The 22,816-nt window shown below is 39.0% G+C and overlaps 1 protein-coding gene across 2 annotated transcripts in view; it reads right to left on the minus strand.

The window, feature by feature from the left end:
* Positions 1–22,816, minus strand: part of SNX25 (sorting nexin 25) — an 86,123-nt gene that overhangs the window by 56,498 nt on the left and 6,809 nt on the right. The window contains exons 2-3 of one of the 2 annotated variants that reach the window (XM_065061176.1): positions 16,495–16,567; positions 7,332–7,548 (exon numbers count right to left, since the gene is read on the minus strand). In XM_065061176.1, coding sequence (XP_064917248.1) covers positions 7,332–7,548; positions 16,495–16,567 — 290 coding nt within the window. Of the gene's footprint in view, positions 1–7,331; positions 7,549–15,051; positions 15,098–16,494; positions 16,568–22,816 lie in introns of those variants that run through there. The other variant, XM_065061177.1, reaches the window with a different exon arrangement.

Consider the following 22,816-nt stretch of genomic DNA (forward strand, 5'->3'; position numbering starts at 1 on the left):
AATCGCTTCGCGCAATCACTGAGCGTGTATCCTGCTGAACGCCATCAGTACTAACATTACCCCTTACTGCTGCAAACCTGTGAGTTCATCCAGCACTTTATAAAGGAAGGCAGAACGGCAGATTTGCTTTGGTGTCCCTGAAGACAAGCAGTTAAAATTTTACCAACATTATAGAAATATAATAAATTTCCTTCCCATGCTAAAACTGAGCAATTCTGAGATAGTATCAAGACCTCTTTAACAACAATTCCTCACTTCTCAGGAATGCAGGACCCACTGCAGCTCTGTAATACTGGACTATCATCTATGACTGGGCTCCGAGGCTTTCCAACACAAGGACCTCATGGAAGCATATTTTTTATCTAGGATCTACTTCAAAAAGCTAAAGTTTTAATCAGGACCATCTGGTAACTCCCTGTACAGACGCATTACAGTCAGGAGTATTAAAAGCTCTTGGTAGTTGTGGTTGGGTACACACTCCTGACAGGAAGTATTGTCTTTATACAGTCTCAACTCTCATGATGGCACGGAAGAGCTTTAAAATGAATCCTAAAGGAGTGGAAAAAAAACAAGTAAAAGCCAATCCCAAAGTTATCATTTACAATGTCCACGCAACTTGTGACTTTGCAGGTTTGAGGTTGGTGGTACCACTGGTTCAAGGGCAAGAAACCTCAAAATAAGTACCCTGATTAGGAGACATGCACAACCAGGAAGTTAATGATGATTAACAAGATACATCTGTCTGCTTTGAAAATAGGAAGCAAGCAAATAAATTATATCCCCACACACACCCAAAAAAACAACAAACAAACCAAGAAACCCAGGAGTCCGTAAAAACGTTAACAACAATTCTACAGGAAACCGTAAGGGTTCTTTCTCTTTAAATAAATAAATAAACCACAAAACATTCCTTTCGGCCTTGCTATTTCTTTAATTACTCTTTCAAGAGAGCGTCTTGCCGAGTTACACTTATGGCTCAATCAGTTCAATTGTGAGCTGAAGTGCACATGTAACTCACTCTAAATGACTTTCATCAGTACATTCAACACTCACCAGGCTCTTTCATTAAACTGATTCTGAGAACTACCAGAACCATATGCAGCCTGCATCTCTTCACCTGCACTGGCCTCAGTTCTCTAGGCTTCTTAACAATGCAGCACAATGAAAACTGCTTGAACTTTCTAAGAAATAAAAGAAACAACTTTATACCCTTACAAGCCAGCATCATAAACACATCTGAAAAAGTACCTAAAAAAAACAAACAAGCTAACAAAAACACACACAAAAAAACAAAAACCAACCAAAGCTCTGAAAACAAGCCACACCAAATCCAAAAAGCACAACAGAAAACAAGGACAAAGCCAACACCACCATTTCCACAACTGCCAATTTTATCAAGATACATCAGCAAGTTTAATAAATCGCTTTACCCAGCATTACTGTGAGGATAACCATACCATGTATACATGTCACAGTTACCTCTTTCAGGAAAAAGTATTTGATAGGTCACGTTGATAACAGCCCCACAGAATGTATGAATGGCTTACAAGCTGTGGTATGATCACATCAGCACAAGGTCCTAATGCTTATTGCGGTGTCTGCGTGATACTCAGTCATTAACAGGAAACCCAAACTCCCTGCACTGAAGCTTCAAGCAACAGTGAGCTTTAGACCAGGTGCTATCCATGAGCTCACTTTAACAATGCGCTCAGACCTTGGCTTTTCGTGACTATTTTGTTCTCAGTACTTTCATGCAGCTGCTCCCATTTCAACAAACCTATACAATTTCATACTAATCCTCTTGATATTCCTTTCCAGAGGCGCAGTGTGGTAAGTAGTTCTTGGTATTCCCAGTTTGTGGGTGGCAAACAGAATTATAAAAGAAAAACAAGAACTGTGGGAGGTGTTAGTAGCTATCCTGACAACTTATATTCATCTATAGTATTAACCAAGTTAAATCTCAAGTGCCTAAATTCCCTTTGCATCAATCTGCTATCGATCAGTTTGTGGTGGCAGCATCTTTTATTTTACTAACTATCTTATCACACTACATATCGTAATCACAAAAAATACTATAGTTATATATCCTCTACATGCAAAGTCATCCACATGAGCCAAGAAAATTAAGAACCAAGCTTTTTCTCCCAACCCTGTCAGTAACACACAGAAAACAAAAACATGCACAATACAAACTTAAATCCCCATATTGCTTGTCACACTGATCACTCAAAGAGCAATCTCCCTACAGTGTTCCCCCCTCTCAACTTTCCAAGAGTTCTGAGCCCTTAATTAAATGTGGGTTCTGCATCAGGACTGGGAGTAGCCTGCAGCCCCCAAGCACTCATTTTGTTAAGTCATGACTTATGCTGCTGTCCCGGTTTCAGCTGGGATAGAGTTAGTTTCTTCCTAGCAGCTGGTATAGTGTTGTGTTTTGGATTTAGTATGAAAAGAATGTTGATAATACACTGATATTTTGATTGTTGCCAAGCAATGTTTATACCAAGCCAAGGACTTCTCACGGAAGAGGCTGGAGATGCACAAGAAGGCAGGAAGGGACAGAGCGGAATCCAAACTGGCCAAAGGGCTATTCCATACCATACAACATCATGCTCAGTACATAAAGCTGGAGGAAGAAGGGATGGGGCAATGTTTCGACTGATGGTATTTGTCTTCCCAAGTTACTGTTACGCATGATGGAGCCCGGCTGTCCTGGAGATGGCTGAACACCTGCCTGCCCATGGTGAATGAATCCCTTGTTTTGCTTTACTTGCATTTTTAGTTTTTGCTTTACTTATTAAACTGTCTTTATCTCAACCATGGGTTTTATCACTTTTCCAATTCTCTGCCCATCCCACCAGCAGGGAATGAGTGAGCAGCTGTGTGGGGCTTAGTTAGAGGGTGGGGTTAAACCGTGACAGTTGCAAATCCAGGCACAGGCACACACACACAAACACTTCTGAGCATCTCACCAGATGTCGTGTAGCAGTCAACTTGCCAAAGCAGCCTGCCACACCACATACCCATATCTGCAGAAGCCAATTCTTCCTCTACCTTTGGGATCAAGGTGCCCCAACTGTAGGTTAAAGACAAAAAGAGAATAGTCCAACCAAAAGATGTGGGGATGGGGGGGGCAGGAAAGTGGGGTGGAAATCAGTGTCACTGTGACCTCTTCTCACTGGTTTGTTCAAAAGGCACAGCCTGTCAGTAAGTTCAAAAAGAGCCAAGGATTAACCATCTTCAAATCCCATTTGCCTACTTATGCAGGCAAATCTCACTTTGCCTACACTGCAGCTTAGAGACCACCAGCACATGGTGTTATTTATCAAATACTAATAGTTCCGTAGTAATATCTGATGTGATTGATTTTAGCCCACAAAAAGTGTAAGGGAACTTCCTCTTCCTTTCATGCAGGCAGATTCACAGAAAGATGCTTACTATTTGTTTTCACTTATGATAAGTCCCTCCCGTGCTGACTGCGCATTTCATCCCCAGGAATAGCTGCCTCTTGCCTTGAACAAACACATCATGTTACCAGAGCAAGACCACATTCCTGGGCTCAGGTAATTCTAGCCCCTGGAAGGTATACTGCCACCACAGACAATGCTGCACCCACATACCAACGTGAATGCTTCCAGCATTATACACTACCTTACTCAGCTCACAGTCTGTCCTTGATCACATAAAATGGCATTGCCAGTACTCAGTTTGCTTATATTATGCTTAAAGTAGCCAAGGAAAGACACTTGTACAAGATACAAAGGAATGAAGGGCTAAATGCTGCTATAAAACAAGAATGGCCAAATACTGCCTGTTCTACCCTGCAGGATGCACTTGGCTAAGCTTGTTATCAATGCACTCCTGATTCTGTACAACATAGGGGAAAAGAGCAGCAGCTTCTACCAATAAATCCAATGCTGATTTTTCTTCCATATCCCAAACTCAAACTAGCTAACAGTGGACACAGGGAAATATCACATTCCATTTCTACACTAAGCTAATATTAGGAACGAAACTGTTTCCTATCTAAAATATTCTGCACCACCACAAATTTTGTAACTGAAAAGTGACAGGGTCATTTGGAGCCCCAGCTGGACCTCAGGGTATGCCCCAGTGACACATGTCAGATGAACAAGTTGGGAGTTGTCTCTGTGTTGTGCTCTGTGTCACCCCAGACAATTCTGCCCATGGCTAGAGGAGCATCTCCGCCCTTATTTCACTCTGTAGAAGTGTCTGCCAGGTGCAGGAAAGACAGTTGCCATTAAAGAAAGCCAGAGCATAGAATATAAGGGGAAACAGACTTAATTCTACCAGGCTCCTCCCTCCTGATTCCCTGCCTCCCACTGGCCAGCATGGAAGCGGCCTCTCCTCTTTTCATGCTCTCTCTCATTCAGAGAAGCATTTTTCCTCATCTGTTGGCCATTTATCTTGAGCTGTTTATTACTAAGTGGAGCCTCGCAATGACTAAGATAAGACAGAGGGAAAGCGGAGCAAAAGGAAGGGCTGTAGCATCCTTCCTCATTCTGAAAGGTCGCAGTCTATTTTCATCCCTTTGAACATCCCGATCTGTCATATATCACAGGTCAAAGTCAGTCATTGAAAGCAGAAAAGTGATTTCTGTGGCTGATGTGGACCCAGTGACAAAACACATGAACTTCACACTGAAGAAAGAGACATCTCTGTCCTCCTGGGCACAGACAGTTTCTTTCTGTTACTTCAGTGAATTTACCTGTTGTCATATAGGAAAAATGAGACAAAGTGGCTTAGTTGGCAACCCCTCCAGAGGTCGTACAAGAAGTATTTACCACCAGATAAGAGACAAAATGCCCTTTGCTGTCACACTGCAGTGTGAACTCAGCAGCGGAAAACAGATGCAGTGCTCCAACAGGCAACACAACAGGAAAGATACCGTGCTCTGATTACAGTCTCTCTTCCAGTACATTTATTATCCAAAACTAACTTGATTCATTATTAGAGACAGAGGGAAATACATTAATGCAAAATTAAATGTACTACCATCTTTAAAACTTCAATCTACTTTTGTTTTCTGTTAACAAGATCTCTGTGTTCCCTACCTCAGGAAGAAGAATTTTCTGTGTTCGAACTGTAGCAATATAGGAATGAATTGAAGGATTTCCAAGAAACTCCATCTTCCAAACCAGAAGTGACATACTTTGTAGTTCTCAGTCTACAGCTTAAAACGTCAGCAGGTTCTAGCACAGCAAACTCCACAGCAGTAGGCAATTTAGTACAAAACTCAAATTATTCTTAAAAACACAAATTCCCTTAAAAAGAAAACAGTATCACGGCCTTTGGCTGTGCTTCCAGGTTTATTACATGCACGCTGAGATCATCTGGCAGTACAAATTCGATCTGTAGCATATGAGCACAACATCACATTTCTGCTGACTTTGCCATAGCGCACACATTGCATTTAAGCCCTCTCTCCATCTGCCAAGAAAAGGTGAGCCCTGTGCAATTTTCATAAAGCTTCCTGGACTTTTTGAGCAAGTCTGGATATGCAGCTTGAGGATATACTAGTGCATCACATTTTGCATCATGCTGCTCATCTGCTGTTACGCATCTTAAAACCAGACCTGTCTCCTTGTGAATTCACAGCCTTGCAGCTTGTGAAAAACAGTCAACAGGTCCAGTTTCAACCTATACAACATCTGCAATTACTGCTCTGCAGTTTGTTGGGGTTGGTTTGTTTGTTTGTGGGTGCATTTTTGGTTGGGTTTGTTCTGGCTTTTTGCTTTGGTGGTGGTGCTTTGTTGTGGTTTTTTTTTGAACATACTATCACATTAATTCTTAATAGGATTCTTCATTACCATGTTAATGCAGTCTGCCTCATCCAGCATTGACTCAGGTGCATTTACCATGCCAAAATGAACAAGTTAATTGGGAAATACCCAAGAGAATTTATTTTAGTTCTATACAGCAGACATAACAATTCAACAAAGACTTGGAAGAAGCGGTCATAATTCTCAGTAGATAAGGAACCTCATCATGAATCAGCATGAATAATAATCAATAATTCTACAACAGTAGATTCTACAGCCCCAGCTTCAAACAGGAAAACATTTATACTTAAAAAAAACCCCAAAACATACCACCCCTATCCTTTAACTGTTGAAATCAAACTCTTGCCAAAAGCAAACACTTTACTGCCACAAAAGTGCAAGTAAAATGCTTAAAAATCATGGAGCACAGTTAAGAGCTTTACCTGACCAAGAGATTTCTAGCACATTTCAGGGCTGAAAGAAAGTAATATCTGAAAGTCAATGCAAAATCTATTGCAATGTGCATACACTTTAATTTCCTCTTTTCTTTAATATACCCTTTAGTTTACTTTTTGTGTTTATTTCCTACTCATTAGTTTACATAAAGCTGGCATCTACTTCAAATGCATTAACTCTATTTTCTGCTCCAGAATGCAAAGAAGTGTGAATGGCAATACACAGACTGGTCACTGACAGAAAACTGCTGATCTTTTTTCACTGAAGGAGTGTTAAAATATGTGGACCTAATTGCAGGCAAAACAACGTCATAACATAAAATGTATAGTCTAAATCTGAATGACCCAAGTGTATTTCAATTAGAATAAATGAAATGCAGGTAAGTGCAGACACAAGCCAAAATTCTATGCACAGTTACACAAATTGTGCATTCAGATGTGGGAAATGCATAGGCTAAGAGTTCCCACTTGCAATTATTAATACAATTTGTATGCAACTCTAGCATTTAGTGGATGGCTGACCTTTTTAAGTGGACAAAGAAAGCCTTGCCAAAAGAAAATTCATGGAATTAGCAAGATAACCTAAACAGAGAAAGAAAGTCTAGCCAGCATTTTTATCCAGTGGAAAAATCTTGTTATTGCAGGACAGGCCACTTACAAATACCACAAGGCTTTGCCTCCCGGAGGCAGAAGAAATGGGAAACAGAATGGAATTAACCTTGGTGCTATTTTTGGAAAGGTGCAAATAACTATCTTCTTGTTTGTTGACAGTTCTGACAGCGCCTCTCCATTCCCTTGCAGGTCCACACTGCTTGCAGGAACTACTCACACACCTCCTACCGTGAGCAAAGGATTCAAGGACGAAATGGAACAGCAGCGAATCCGAACTCTGAAAAAAGGATGACAAGTGTTTCCTTCCACAGGTCTTATAGATGCCCTGAAGCCTACTTGATCTCTAAAACTGGTCATAAGCCTGAACTTCTTTCTTTATCAGTTGCCTGCAAAGGTGTTACACTTTTCATTGCTTTGATACAGCACATCTGAAAGCAAAGAGAGAAGCAGAAAATTCCAATGAAATGCAGAGTTTTGGTTTTACCTGGCATTGGCTCCTTTAAGGTCACAGAAGTGTGAGAGTAATGCTTTCACTACATCATTGCAGACAACTTTAACTACATCAATGTGACTCAGCCTCTGTCGCAGCTGCTTGGCAACCTCCCAGAAGTCTTCAGATAGCAGCTGGTACAGCCGCCCTTCATCTCTGCTGAGGTGCCCATACCAGGACAGGATGTAATCTCTATAGCTGTGGTCAAACACTGAAAGGAGAAACAAAACAATGAATAGCAAAAACTGCAAAAGAAGGCGGCACATCAAGATAGGAAAAACCTAGCCATCCACTCTTCTCCTCAAAAATTAGATGAGTAATAGATTTCAAATCTTCTTCTCTGGGTTTTAAGTTCTCGCCAAAGAAAGTAAGGTTAGCAAAGTTCCAGAAATCTGCACCTAACAGGTTACTGTAGGTCACTTTGCAAAGCAAAGCCTGTAAGTGGATTTGCTCAGTCAGGTTACTAGCTATATACTAACCTCAAACTAATACCTGTCTCTCAACAGTGGATTTGGTTATACAAACTATCATATAATCTGACTGTGGCTAGGCTGTTGCAGACTGAAAACAGCCTTTTTTCATAGGAATTCAACAGTCTCTACTCCAAACTCACAGTTAAAGGGGGAGGTGGTACAATTTTTTGATTTAAAAAAGTCGTATACAGTACTGATGAACACTGCAAAAAGTACATTATAGGATCAGAAGAGCTAGAGATAAGAAAGAACAAGTGGATTAGTAAGACAGCATGAACTTCAAAAATTACGAGGTATTCCAAACCATATCTTCAAGCAATAGCCAAAATTACTGTAATTACAAGTCCCATGGCAACACCACCTTCTGCCATTCTGACTTTTATTTTTGACATTTGTCTGCTGCCAGTTTTATTGATGTTTCACTATAGCAGATGTCCCAGGAGGTCTAGGAGGGAGCAGGAGGTGCTCAGGGGGCATGCATGAGCCATGTTTAGCAGTTACAACAAGATGGGGAAAAAGTTGGGGTAGAAGGGTCAGTTTGTATCTACCAGAGGGATAACTCAACAAGGAAGGGGAAAATAAGGCATGTGCCTGATGATTTGAACAGCTTCTTTACTAGACATTCTGATTTCAGACTTTTTGTATCAAAAGTACACCTCATTTGTCAGTGTGAGCCTGTGGTGCAAAGTAATCGCGTGACCCCACTAGTTCTTACTTTCCACTTTAATAGAGGCCATTTGTTTGGCAACTTAGCAAATTATTAAAAGCTCCCTGGCACTGCAACAGTGAACTAATAACATACTGACAGCAGAACAACTTAGGCTGAATACTTTTGCCTGCCTGAAATACCAGCAGACGTCATCCAATAAAACATTTTGAAAGAAAAGGCTAAAATTTATAAAAGTTTCTAGTCAAGTGCTTCATAAATGAACTTCCTCGGGTTTATAAAGAAAGAAACTGAGTCACTTCATTGAGTCTGCTGAAATAGAGAGTTAAATGCCTTTTGCTAAGTCATTTCAAGGCTTTTAAATTAATTATTGATTAAATAAATAAATAGAAGTTTTTTCTGATCCAGAAGAGAAAAAATATGCAGAGCCACACTGCAGGATGGTACTTCCAATGGTGAAACATATCCAATTTCATTACTTTTCTAAAAACATATTTTATTGAAAAACTCTCAGCACAAGTAATACAAAGTGATAAAAACAGTTACAAAGGTAGTGGTTTTCTGATAAGCAAGCTGAGAAATAATCCCTTGATACACTGAAAAGCAAATGGGAACAGCATTTTAAAACTGAAGTTTATTACTTATCTCAAGTCTCCCATCACAAAACACATTTTAATTATCTATTTTTCCACAGCTGTCCCCAGGTCCTTCTGCAACCACCTTTTCCTTACAGCTTGGTTACTCTCTTCTGTTGCAACACCTGAAATGCTGTGGAAAGCTGATCACAGCACAGACTCTTCCCTTTTATCTACTGTGTAAGAGACCCATAATTTCTCAAGTGCATTCACAACACACTGCATTGCGGTATTTGTTATCATCATCACTGGTAAACAATGATTTTTTCAGATTTCCTTACAGACACTCTACCCTTTGCAAGGGTGCAAAGTAGCATATTTCAATGGCATCTTTTGCCTAAGAAGCCAAGTCATGGTATAGACCTACGGATATCAATTGGATAGACTCTACAAAACAAGACTACAAGAGTAAAACTTCCATCTCAACTCCTTAGACCACATTCTCTTTCAGAACGCATATCTATTCCCACCAACCCTTAATTTATAACTGCATTTTTAGGCAACTCCTCTCATTTTAAAATGAGTTCTGTTCCTCATTCACTCCATAATCACAATTGCATCCAATGTTAAGTCTCTGTGCTCTGGTAAAATACAACATTCAAACATATAACAATGCTAATTAGTAAAATACTATGACAGTTCAACTCTTGCAACTTTGCTACACTCTCAGTTGAAATACCTGGAGCAAGACCTATTACAGTGGGAAGACTCCTGCTCAGACTCAGCAAGGTGATGGTACGGTTCTTCATCTAGCTGCATCAACATAAAAGAGCCACGAAATCTAGCGGCAGTATCAAACTAGAGACAAAAGATCACCTATCATCACCAAAAATTAAGCCATGCAATTATGACAGACTTCATTTGTGTTTCTCTCTGCCATTTACACACTTTCAACAGCTTCAATGGATTATCCCACTTTAAACCATATTTTCCTGCACCTGCCTTTTGTAACTCTCTTGCTTATGCTTTCTACAGTTCCCTTGTCACTTTTGAGCCTTGTTGCCCTTCCTGCATCACAACAGTTCTCTACAAAAGTTGCATACTTTAGTGCCCAGAATGTATGCTCAAAAGATAGCTTTTATGACTTCCAAAAAAAAAAAATTATGAAATTTTAAAAGGACACAAGCCACAGACACTAAGCACACTAAGCAGACACTGCCTCAGCCACATGTGTCATCCTGGCAATGATGCGCTACTGCTGCTTTGGTTTCATGCCTATCGATGCAGCTGGTGCCTCTTTCAACACTCTAAAGAAATACAGAAAATAAATGTAAGAATTTTATAGAGCACAGCTTGCTTCCTTCAGTGGAGAAATCTGCTCATAAATCTACTCTCATTATTTTTACACTGTATGTTCTCTAAAACATTGAAAACAACTGCTCAGAATGCAAAAAAGGAATAAAAAGAAAAGCAGAACACACTTTCAGGACAATAGCTTACTACCACCAGCTCAGCTGCTACAAACACAAAACAAATTCTTCGGATCAAACCAGGTGCAGCAACAACAATGCGCCTGGTGCAGAACTGTAGAAACTTCTACTGGGTTTTCTAAATTAGTTCAGAAGATCCAAGTCCCCCGTTGTTATAAGCTGATTAAAAGTCACTTCTGCAGGAACACGAAGCTGAGCCTCTTCCATTACTCTTAAAAGATTGTAAACTGAGGGAGTGTTGGGAGTAGAGAGCCATGCTTGTACTGAGGTTAGCAAGGACACCCCTCCAGACCCTTCCTTCGTTCCTAACTCCACTAGGTCTACAGCAACTGCTACCCCCTCTTATTCCACATTCATTCATTCATTCAGAGGTTCAGCAGCACTCCAAGAGCCAGTGGGTCAAATGGCTTCAAACCTGCCATTTACAGAGCGTCACTTTAGACAGGTTTTATGCTGCTAAGATCCATTACCCAACTTTATGAAAAATAACACAGGAATCTGAGCAAAAAGGACTAAATACCTACCCATTTTCACAAAGCACCATTAAAGAAACAGATCAGAAATATTCTCCCTCTGCAAATGCAGGCACAGACTTCCAAGTTTCAAACAAGAAGTAAATACCTTTTTCTGAAAGCACCAGAGATACCAGAACGATTACATTAAGTTACGGTCAAATCCAAAACTCTCCTGTGACTACAAGAACAACAGAAGAGAAGGTGTAGCAACAACACTGGCTTGAGTTAATCCCCAACAGCAAGCATTGCAATCCATAAAATAGAAATGCAACATTAATATGAATTGTGTAAAGTGCTGGATCAGGAAACCACCAAACAGTCAAGAAGTATTATTGTAATCCTGTGCTACAACAGCACCAGATTTTACATGCACGATACTGTTATCATAAGCTATACCCAAAAGAAAAATACTTTCAAGAAAAATTTAACAGAAAAATATGACAGACTAAACCAGTGTTACGTACCTGAAAAGAACAGTTCTACAGAAGTAAAGTTAAATGCTTAGTTATTTGTTACAGCTACCGCTTACCCCACCCTGCCAAAAGCCAATTCAATTTAAAAAAAAACAAAACCAAACCACCATCAACAAAAAACCAACAAGTGCTTTGTTTTCGTCCTCAGAAAATCTACCTCAAGTATTAAAGCCCCTATGTTGAAGTCCCTAAAAATTACTAACAAATACTCTGAAGATGGAGCTCTATCACTTCCAATACATCGATTTCTAAATTTGAAGAGATAAAGGCCATTATTCACTTAATTGTATTTTAGATTTTATTATGTTTTAGCTACACAACACAAATCAAGATGAGGTTTTATACTTAACATTAACTTTATTATTGAAGTTTCCCATGCTCACTAAATCTTTATTTAGACCATGAATGAACAAATGCTGTGCAAATTCCTGGACTTCAGTGAATGGGAACCTGCGCCAGTCACCAGCAACAGTGATTTATAGATATCAGTTCTCTTGTTAAAGTTTGTGCTTGAAAAAACACTAGCACTGTTTTTACTTGCATTTTACAAAATTATTCAAACTCTACAAAACGGACATGTTTAACTGACCAGAGGTTATCATTGTGCATAGATGGACAGCCCCTGTGCAAACGGATTAGACCCTGATAGTCTCACATTCCACACCATTTATTTTTAATTAAAACTTTCTTGACGTTTGCTTCTTTAATAATCATTACGAATGTGCAGGAAAAACATGTAAACACGTAAAATAAGAGAAAAAAATGTGTTAAAAAGATCTAGGAAACACATTAAAAATATCAGGCAGATTTCTGTTCAAATAGTTCTGCCCATGTACCCTTGGCCAAAAGTTCTTAGCTCCAAGTGTTCGAAACCCAGTAGCAGAGAGAACACGAATTCAAGTTAAATCTTGCTCATATTTTGGACTCAGCTCATTTTTGGAGAACTGTGTGTGGGTAACAAAACAAACAAACAAACAAAAAAGAGACAGCTTTTCAAATAGGGGCAGAAGCTACTGCATTCTTTTTTTCTAAATGTCAGTGTGTGGATTTTAAGTCGGGAAACGAGACAGGGAAAAAACTCCTGTAAAAGCAAGCCCTGCCTTAAATCCCTGAGTTCTTCTAAAGGGTCAACTAGAACACAGACAGGCAAGATCTGATCCACAGGTACAATCTAATTAAATTCCCAAAATATTTCCAACGAGGTCACCTCAACACAGGGTTGAAGAAAGATAAGCCACTGTGAAAGATGAGGTGGCTCTCTGGCATCAAATATTTTAAGAGCTAGGAAACACAGGATATGAATAAACAGTCAGTTTTCACAGCAGAATTTCACCAGTGGAGTTCTGCTGGGATCCACACTACGGCCCACGCTGTTTTACTTACTCGTAAATGATCCCGTAAAGCAGGTAAGCAATACAGAGACCAGTCTTCCTGGCACTACTAAAGCAGTAGAAACCAAGTCTGACTGTGAATAATAATAAAAAGACCACAGAATATGGGACAATAAAAATTAAGGATGAAATCCAGTTCCTGGGAGACTGGCTACACACACAGCAGGTAACCCTGACAGCCACAGCCCTCAGCCCAAACCGCACACTGAGCAACAGTGGCACAGGTCTGACCGAGCACAGTCTCTCTGAAGGGACACAATCCTAAACTACCACCACATGACATGGGCTGAAAACTTGAAGTTATTACATAAGCAACAGGAAGCATTAAAAGGCTAAAAGTATTTGTTAAAGAATCAAGAATCAAATCAATTTATCAAGAAAAAGCATGAAAAAATACTGAAAAATCCCCAACATTTCAGTGTTAGTCACCCAAGTACTGAAAAAGGGACTCAGGGGTTTAAAACTAAAACGCCTGTTCTTTCTGCCATATTCAACAAGGAAAACCTCTTTATATCGTTACACTTGTTCTGGTTTTGAGTATTTAGATTTAATAAAGCACACCACACAGCAGCAGGGCCAATTCACAGCTTTCCCTCACCTTGTATCTACAGCTTATGCTAGTATGCTGTAATTAACAATGAAGTAGCACTCTGCAGCACCGTCCTTTTATATTACTCTCTTGACATTGGGAAACAGGAAAGAGGTTAAGAACTGAGCTGTAAACTCACATAAACACAATTTCCTTCTTGGTGGTGCTTGGTGACCAAGATCGTATAGTAGAAAGAAAATTCCTAGCAACCCTGTCACACTGGCTTTTGGAAGACGAGAAGCTGTCCAAGATACGAGCAACTATTATCAGCCAATGACCATCACAGGAAAACTATATAAGCACCATAACGTTTTTAAATTTATTGAAACAAGACTGATGGTTGCAATGGAAACAAGCTCAACTCCTTCAATTAAAACTAAGGATGATCTCTGTCTCATCTCTGTCCTTCCATCCACATTAACAGGTTGTCATGAGAACATCAGGAAAAACGCAGTAAAACTCGTGCCAGCTAGTCAAGCGAGACACACCACAGAACCTCAGGAAAGATACTCTAAACTCAGAGAGAAAAGTCCCCACAGACTGGCTGTAACACCAGCAAAAGCATGACATGACTGGGGGACCAGCCAGCAGGCAATTTGGGAGGGATGCAAGGTAGTCAGCAACTAACAGTATTAACCAAACGGCTGTCTCTTCATAACCAGCCATAGCATTTCTGAAATTAGGTGATGCTGGCTCCTCTGAAAATGTTACCTTTCATCTCTAAGGTAATGTAAATAAAATCTGATTTAAAAAAAACACTGCCAAACCCCATCAACTGTGACAATCTGACAACATTACTCAAAACCTGAAGTGGTGATAGGAGACTGAACTGGTCCCCAAGATTAAGACCTCAGGAGAACTGAAAGTCTTGGAACTAAACAAATGAGACTTTTTAAAGCATTTTATTGAACAGCCTATTAGATCTAGACAGCAAGAAGCTGGCTAAAACTTCTTGTATCTACAAATACTTTAATCCTCATCAGTTTAGGATTGATTAGCATTAGAGTATGGCAATAATGAAACAGAAATGCAGACAGTATTTTTTATATCGTTAGTAATAAAGTTTTATTTAACCATGAACTTGTAAAACTTGTAAAAATAGTTTATAATATGAAGACAACTACAAATTTCTGAACTGCCACAGGACAAGGAACACGTCTTATCTATTTTCAGGCAGACCAATCATTTTACTCTAATTAAAAAAAAAAAAACAAACATCATTTATTTTTGCTACTCAGTATCTAAAACTTAAGTTGACTTGGACACTTTCCAAAACCAAAAAGTTTGCTCAAGTCTACATGTGGTAGAGTGAGAAGTACAGTCTCATCCTTGTGAAACTGCATAATGGAGGAGAAGCTGGCTTTGTTACTCACTACAGTCTGGAAGGAATACAACCAAATCTGACAGGTTTGCTCTCCAATATTCAGAGTGAGAATGGAAAGTAAAAGCTACTCTGAAAAGAAATAGGAGAGAGGCAAGTAAGCTGTCACAACAGAAGGTCCTCAACTCAAAAATGAATCACTTAAATATTGGTAACTTACTTTCAGCATTACTGAGCAAGGATGGACTCATGCATCCAAGTGAATGATCTGCAGGATAAATACCTCAGGTGAAGACGGCTCTGTATTTTTTACAGACACGAGGTACTCCTACATGCACATAACAGGAGGGAAGCGTAACACAACTACTTTTCCCACAGTATTTCACAATACTTGTTGTCTGTCTCCAAATAACCCACTACCTCGAATTCTGTGCCGACTATGTCAAGGCTTCATTTCCAATTCCAAAGCACGCTATCCGAAATGTAAAGTACGCATGTGAGAGAATACAGCAAATAACTTGGTTGTGCTCATTTCATATGTGTAACGTTTAGATACTACTTTCCTTTTCACATCATCAGGAATCCTATAATATGACTGATTCCAGATGAAAATGCTGCCTAAAAACAGATTATGATACAACAGTTCACCTTCACAGAAACATGACGTAGTATATAAAGTGTTCTAATTTAATGTTAGCTACATATCCTGCTAACAGTTATTCATAAAAGTAACTTTAAAAATATCACACATCCCACGAAGTTTTCACAAGACAACCAACCTGTTTAAAGCAACGTTAATTTTCATACATTCTTTCCAGATGTGAAAAAAAAATGTTATAGTGCTGCAAAGAAATCTTAAAGGAAAAAAATATTCAAAATTAGATAGACACAAAAAGACTGAAACAGCATCAAATTTTATAAATATATTTTAAAAGCTATAGTACACAACTCTTCATGTGTTTTCTTCTTTTAATATACAAGCTAGATCCTCCCCCAAATCATCTTTAAGTTCCAATCTAGCATAACTTTTCAAAGTAATAAAACAAAAACTTTTTTGCTTCAAATTCTGACACTATCCAAAGTTCTACAACATTCTGTACTATCAGGAGTCAGTTAAAAGATGTGTGTAGTAGTAGTTACTCTTTATTTTGAAGAATTGTAAACAGGATATTTTAAATCCATATGATCATAGTTCACATTTTACAATCTAAATACCAATGACTGTACTGGTGATCCACACATTTCATAGACTGTATCAGCCATAAATACAAACGCTGATTTTAGATTCAATTTTCATGGCAAGAATTACACTAAATGCGAAGACTGTCTGCAAGAGTCTACAGGATTGATCGGTTGAGGAAAATCCAAAGAAGAATCTTTGAAAAGCTTCCCTTTTGGTTTGTGTGCAAGTACTAAGGACTCTACAGTAATGTATTTCTGTAAAACACAGACACTACAATAACTAGATACCAGTCACACTGCAAAAACAACATCACATTACCTACTACAGCGGACCTCTTGTGAAGACAAAGACCTTGCACTTTTATTTTATATCAAGGAAGAAGTCACGGTCATATTCTAATATCCTGGAATATTGTGCAGTTTGCTAAGAGGACAAGAGATATTCAGAATCTAATGCTATTTTGTTCAAGTTAAGACTCACCTTCTTTCAGTGCTTTATCCATGTTGTGAGAAATGACCACTCTCTTTGACTGGACTGAATCAGACCGATTATTCTGAAATGCAAAGAGAACATTCATCATAAGAAGAAGGAATAAACCAAAAATGACAAAAGAAATAAAACTGGAATTCAAGGTGAGAGTACTATATCATTTGGATTTCATACAAACATTGTCACCCCGTATGATTAAAACAGATGAGTGTCAACTGTCCATTAGATTATTATACATTATTCATTAAGCACATATTAATACCCGTTGTCGTATATTGTACACTGTACAACTTGCTCAATTATCTCAAGTTTGGGTTTTTTGGAAGAAGTGAGCTGTTACCCATTTGCAATTCAATGCACTGAGAACAGGACATGCATTTAATAAAACAACTGGAACCCTTCCATTCAGTAGCAAATAGAACAACTTTATAGCCAACTGTGATGATGGACTTCATTTAAGTGTCATAAACCACTTTTAAAATAAAAGCAAAACCCTTCAGTCTCCTATAGTAATTTTCATCCACATTCTTTTGGGCTTTCTCCTTTCAAAGACATTTCTGGTCGCTGCATTTTATGCTGCTGTACTGTAGAAACATCTGTCTATTTTGAAGTATTAGCTCTTATAGTGTTCAAACAGGTGGGTAGAAGTATTTTGAAGTATTAGCTCTTATAGTGTTCAAACAGGTGGGCAGACCGAGAAATGTTGTTCAGGGTATAAACAAAGACCAGCAATTCATGCTGACCTTATATAGAAAGGAGTGTAGTTCAAATCAGAAATAGAAATTGTCCCCAGTGCCACTCTGCTTACGTTGCTCCCCTTGATGGAAGCTCAGAGTCTCCTTGGTGAGGAGACCAAGCTTCAGAAACATCCAATGTTCACCAAACAGAGAACAAGAACACAGTTTAAACTGTAAGGGGGATTTAAGAAAAAAAAACCACTCTTTAATGTTTTTAAAGGTAGTATGCCATTATGTCAGCCAATTTGCAGGCTAATACTCGGTGTATTTTGGTGTAACATGTTTTCCCACTACTGCAGATACATGCACATGGAGTCTGGTAAAGCACATCTAACGAGACACGGATGAAGGAGTTTAAGGACTACCACAACAGCAAAATAAAGCTGTTCAGACTCGCACGCACCTACCACACAGCATTGCTACAGATACTTTGCAGGCCTTGAGTGCCCCCTTTCCACCCACACTTATTTTGTTACAGCTTTGGGGCGAGTGCATCAACACCTCCTAGACTTATTCCAGTCACTGCCATGGCTGTGGTCTTCTAACCATTTTCTTCCCATCTTGACAACACCATCAATGGCAAGAGCAGCAAGATTTCAGCATGTTTGCCTCCATTTGCAGCCTGCTCTTACTACCAGAATGATAGTTGAGGAGGAGTAAAAACACAGCATTATCTGAATAGCAAACCACTACACATTTTCACAGCCCCTTTCACTTGAACACGATGCTGGTAAAAGCTAAAGCCGTACCTACCTAAATGGCTGCAGAAAGTATTTTTGCTGTTTAGAAGAACACCTAATAATAATATTTGCAATGCTCCAATACATCACCTCTGACTGCTAATGTTGCCGTGCTTCCTCCACACAAAGCTGTGTTAATGCTAGTCACACAATTACTGCAGGATTTTTCTGCTTTATTTGCAGCAGGAAATTGGATGATTCATAACCACTCTGACTTAAAAAGAGAAGAGACAGACTCACAGAGACATTAAACATCCCAAATACATTTGGGGAGGGGCAAGGGATTCAGAAAGCCCTATTAAGCAAAGTCACTCAGGTCTTTCTGTGAAGAAAGAGCTCCTGAACATGAGGCCACAATCCTGACTGAAGCCCTATGCTCAACACACTCCATCTTCCTTAACCCCCATGCTACTGTGCGTATCCTACAAGACTAAACTTTCTGTTAAACCCATTCATATCTTCAGAGAGGTCGGTAACCTCAAGCCCCTAACTTGGGCATCAACAGTTCCCATTTGCACCTCGTTTGCAGGAGTGGTTTTGTACAGCCTAAACATCAGCAAGCGCTTTCACGAAACACCACCCAAATTAGTCCTTTCCAAACTCGTTGAAGCACAAGCTGGGATAAGAAAATTATAAATGCTGAACTCTGCTTCACCTCACTACCTGCCTCTGTTCAGGACTTCTTATCAACTGAGGGAATACAAAACAAAAGCCTTCAGGGGGGATCCATGGTTGCAAGTAGCTCTCTCTACATCACCACACTACAATCCAATCTACACAGTTCCACAAAGCAGGAAACAATCCTTTTATGTTTCAATCTTGAACACTCATGTTAAGAACATGACAGACTATTGCCTCAGCGAAATGCTGCCTCTTAAATACAAAGATGCAAACTCACATTTCAGCTTGCAAGAATATATTTCACTGACAGCATCCTTTATAGTTGGTATGTTTGACTTTGAAAAAGCACCAGCTTTTCGTAAAAAAAAAAAAAAAAAAAAAAGGAGTATCATCCATGTTTGGCATGGGAAACTTCAAGTAAGACAAGTGATCAAAAAGAATATAAAAGGTAAGAAATGAATACCACCACTGGCAACGATGATTTTGCTGCTGCGCAAATGTAATTACTGAAGAGCAAAGGAACATACACAGTATACCTTATTTTCTGAGAAATTTTCCATACTCATACTGATATTGCATACAAGACCATGAATAAACAGAGAGAGAACTGCAGAACAAGAAATAAACCTTGTTTAAAAACAATATTTCAATTTTGTTTAAAAACAAACTTTCAAGAACAGATGAGACTCTAACATTTGAATAAATGGGAATTTTCAAATGCATTGGAGTGATCTTGGTTGGGTTAGTTCAAGCATAAGAAAAAACAATTCAGAGAAGATCTTATTGATGTCTCCTACTACCAAACGAGAGGGTACAGAGAAAAGGGAACCAGGCTGTTCTTGCAGATGCACAGGACAAGAGGCAAAACTACTTTAATTATGAAGCTGGTCAAATCCCAGAACGGGTGGGCTGAGAGGCTGTGGAGTCTCCGTCCTTGGAGATATTCAAAACTCGACCGGAGAAAGCCCTAACCCACCTTACCTAGTTGGACCCACTCTGGGCAGCAAGGTGGACTAGATCCCCTCCAGACATTCCTTCTAACCTGAACTATTCTGTGATTCTTGAAGATACCGCAGAGAACTGTGAACTTAATTTAGTGACTAATAATGGACCAGATCTTAAATTGCCTGCTTATCGAACTCCTCTTTCAGCCTTACAAACTTGCATTCAGCAGAATGAAGTCTTAACTCTTGTTAGGTTATATCTGCTTTTAAAACATTCTGTGACAACTATAACGATGAATTAACTAAATAAACAGGCACCACTGAGTTTGATGACAGACGGCATCAAACACCTTAAACCCAACAGTAACAACTCAGTAACATGGGTTTACCAGCACCTGTGATAACCGAAAGATTTCGGAAAATTCACAGTCCAAACTCAGCTCTAACAACAGAATGAAAACTCCAACAGATTTCACTGTAAGATTTTCTTCCCACCCCTGCCTCAAGTCAGATGGAGGGTGTATGCAGAGAACAGGATCAGCTAGAAAGCCTAGATTTGAATATTTTCACATTTTTCTTCATGTTGCTCATCTAAAGGAAAATGGTGCTACATTTCATGAAACAGTTGGCATAACCCTGACTGAGCCAAGTGTTCATAAATGGATTTAACAGTCAAAGCTGCAGCTTCTCTAGCTTAGATGTTCTTTCATACTGATTGAAGCCTAGTATGTTCCCATTAGTCCTGACTTGCTCTATCACAGCTCCCAAAAAATGGGCTTCACTCTGCAGAGTTTATTGTTGAAGAATGTCAGAAACCAGGCTGAAACTTCAATAAAGCTTGACAAAATGACTTGAAAGAGCAGGGTGGAGCACATTTGGAAGGTACATGCATAGAATGAAGTTGCTAACAGGGAGGCCTGTTTCCTGGAACAGCTGAAGTTTTCCCCAGTTTTGACTTTGTTTATAGGCTGAAAAAAAGAGGATGTGTGCATTTCCTGGAGAATTCTAAATAACAGCCATTGTTTGATACTTTTGAGAATTACTTCAGATGCAGACAACAACAGTCTGAAAGACTCAGGAAAAAAAAGGCAAGGCTGGCATTGAGCCTGAAATTTTGTCTTAGGTTCAACCTCCAACAGAAGCAAAAATGAAGTTAATGCCATTTATTAGTTTAAACTATTTAAGTAATTTAAAATTAGTTCTGAATAAAACAATAAATGTTAAATGATAAATTAAGGTGTTTCAGCAACTACACTGAATAAACGATAAAGCATGGAGAACACAGGAATACCTTCCACCATCAAGAAATCCATCTGCAACACTCAGTCATCAAACGCAATTCTTAAAACGTAACAGCAGAAAGCCAGGCACATGTTACAGGCACGCCACACACAGACTTACTCTGCTATGCCATTAAAGCCAGAAGCAGAGAAAAATTAGCAATTATTTCTATTACATTAACTCAATTACAATAAAACTAGAACAGAGCTCAGGACAGACCCCACAATATAAATGGGCATTGTGCATGAGATGCTCAGTTTATTCACTGATCTAAAAGGCAAAGACAACATCTAATTCAGCATACAAGAACCATCCAGTTCCTCACAGCCACTTGCTCCACCTACTGCTGCCCTATTAACTTTCTTATTTTCTTTGTAAAACATATATTGACTTCAGATTGGAATTGGATGATAGAGTCACAGCTTCAAATAAAACTCCACTGAACTCTCCATAAATTCAGCTGTAACTGATTTGGATAGAGGTTTTCTTATAGTCTTAAATATTACTTCAAATTATGATGCAAAAATAAGTCTTCTATTCACAGAAGAGTTAGTATTTTTAATTAATACCTATAGTTCTATTTTAGATTACAAAGCATGTATGTATTTGTCATGTTAAGCATTAACGTACACATATTAAGGGATACCATAACTACCCATTTAAAAAGAATCAACATACTTAAAGTATGTTAATCCTATTATATTAAGAATCATTATCTCAATAACATTTTTATAAGATCAGCGTATCTTATTTCCACTAACACAGTAGCTTCTGGAACATGTAAACCATGTTCATTATATGGGGATCTTCTATCTTCAATGTACCACAATCAAAACTGACAAAACTGTGGTGGTATAGAAACTTTATATTCAGGGCAGAACTTCCTTCACTTGAGATTTCATATAACACTAGACAGATAAGAATATTAAAATGAAACTTTTCTCAGGTAATACTTCCATTCCAGTCAGTACAGCTAAGAAATAATTTGAAATTAGGCATTTTAATTTCTGCTCAGCAAGAAATACAGCATTATTCTCTGCTGGGATCTTTAATGTCACCATCAAAAGGCCTATATGAATTCTCCGGGTACATGCACAGCCCCAGCCTACTGAGCATTTCTACACTCTCCTCTTCTGTTAGAAACAGAGAAGAACCTATGGTCTACACTTCAAGGCCAAAGGAGCCATATGCTATGAAAACTGAATTGCTGCCAAGCCAGAAAAATCTGCACAGGCTCATTTCTCAGCTGCAGAGGCTCAGCTTGATGACCAGAGAGGAACTCCTGCCTTGCCTATTGCTATCCCTCCCCTCCCGGCCTCCATGACTTTTCATCCTACAAACGTAGGGTGTTCTATCTTTAACAGAGCATCGCAAAACATGCAGAATTAAACTTGTTCTCTTTCGCTGTGCTCAGGAGGGGAAAAATCATATAGAATTACTGGTCATATAACGCTCCCATGGACACAACAGAAACTTGTTCCCCTTACAACTATACATTTTTTTTTAATCATTTAACAAGGTGGCAGCTTGGGAAATTATATAGTGTATAAAGGCATAACTGCCTTTTTCTTGGGTAAATTTTGCTGCTCTCCTTTGCAGAGCATGAGGAACCAAGACCTGGCAGTAAGAAGGAACGTGATCAGATTTTTTTTTTTCAAAATGTTTCTGCTACGTGTGTACAGTACTTTCAATCCCAAAGCATATCTTGAATGTAAGAGGCTTTCACTCTTGACCTTACTACAGAGGTTTTGGTTCTGCCTTTAGGACTCCCCTGCCAGAGACCTGGACAGTAAGAGCCCCTGAGCCCACCATCTGTCTTCCTTACTGACTGGCCATGGCTCCGTTATCAGAAGTAAACTGGCTCCCTAGATACATTGTCTGTCATAAAACACTTTAGAAAAGCAAGAAGCAGTCCCTACAAATGTAAAAGTAGCCTGATCCAGAGCAAAATATAAAATGTCAATCTACCACAATGTTGAGAAAATTAAAT

Source organism: Columba livia, chromosome 4 (genome assembly GCF_036013475.1).
Source record: "Columba livia isolate bColLiv1 breed racing homer chromosome 4, bColLiv1.pat.W.v2, whole genome shotgun sequence".
In the NCBI taxonomy this organism is placed as follows: domain Eukaryota; kingdom Metazoa; phylum Chordata; class Aves; order Columbiformes; family Columbidae; genus Columba; species Columba livia.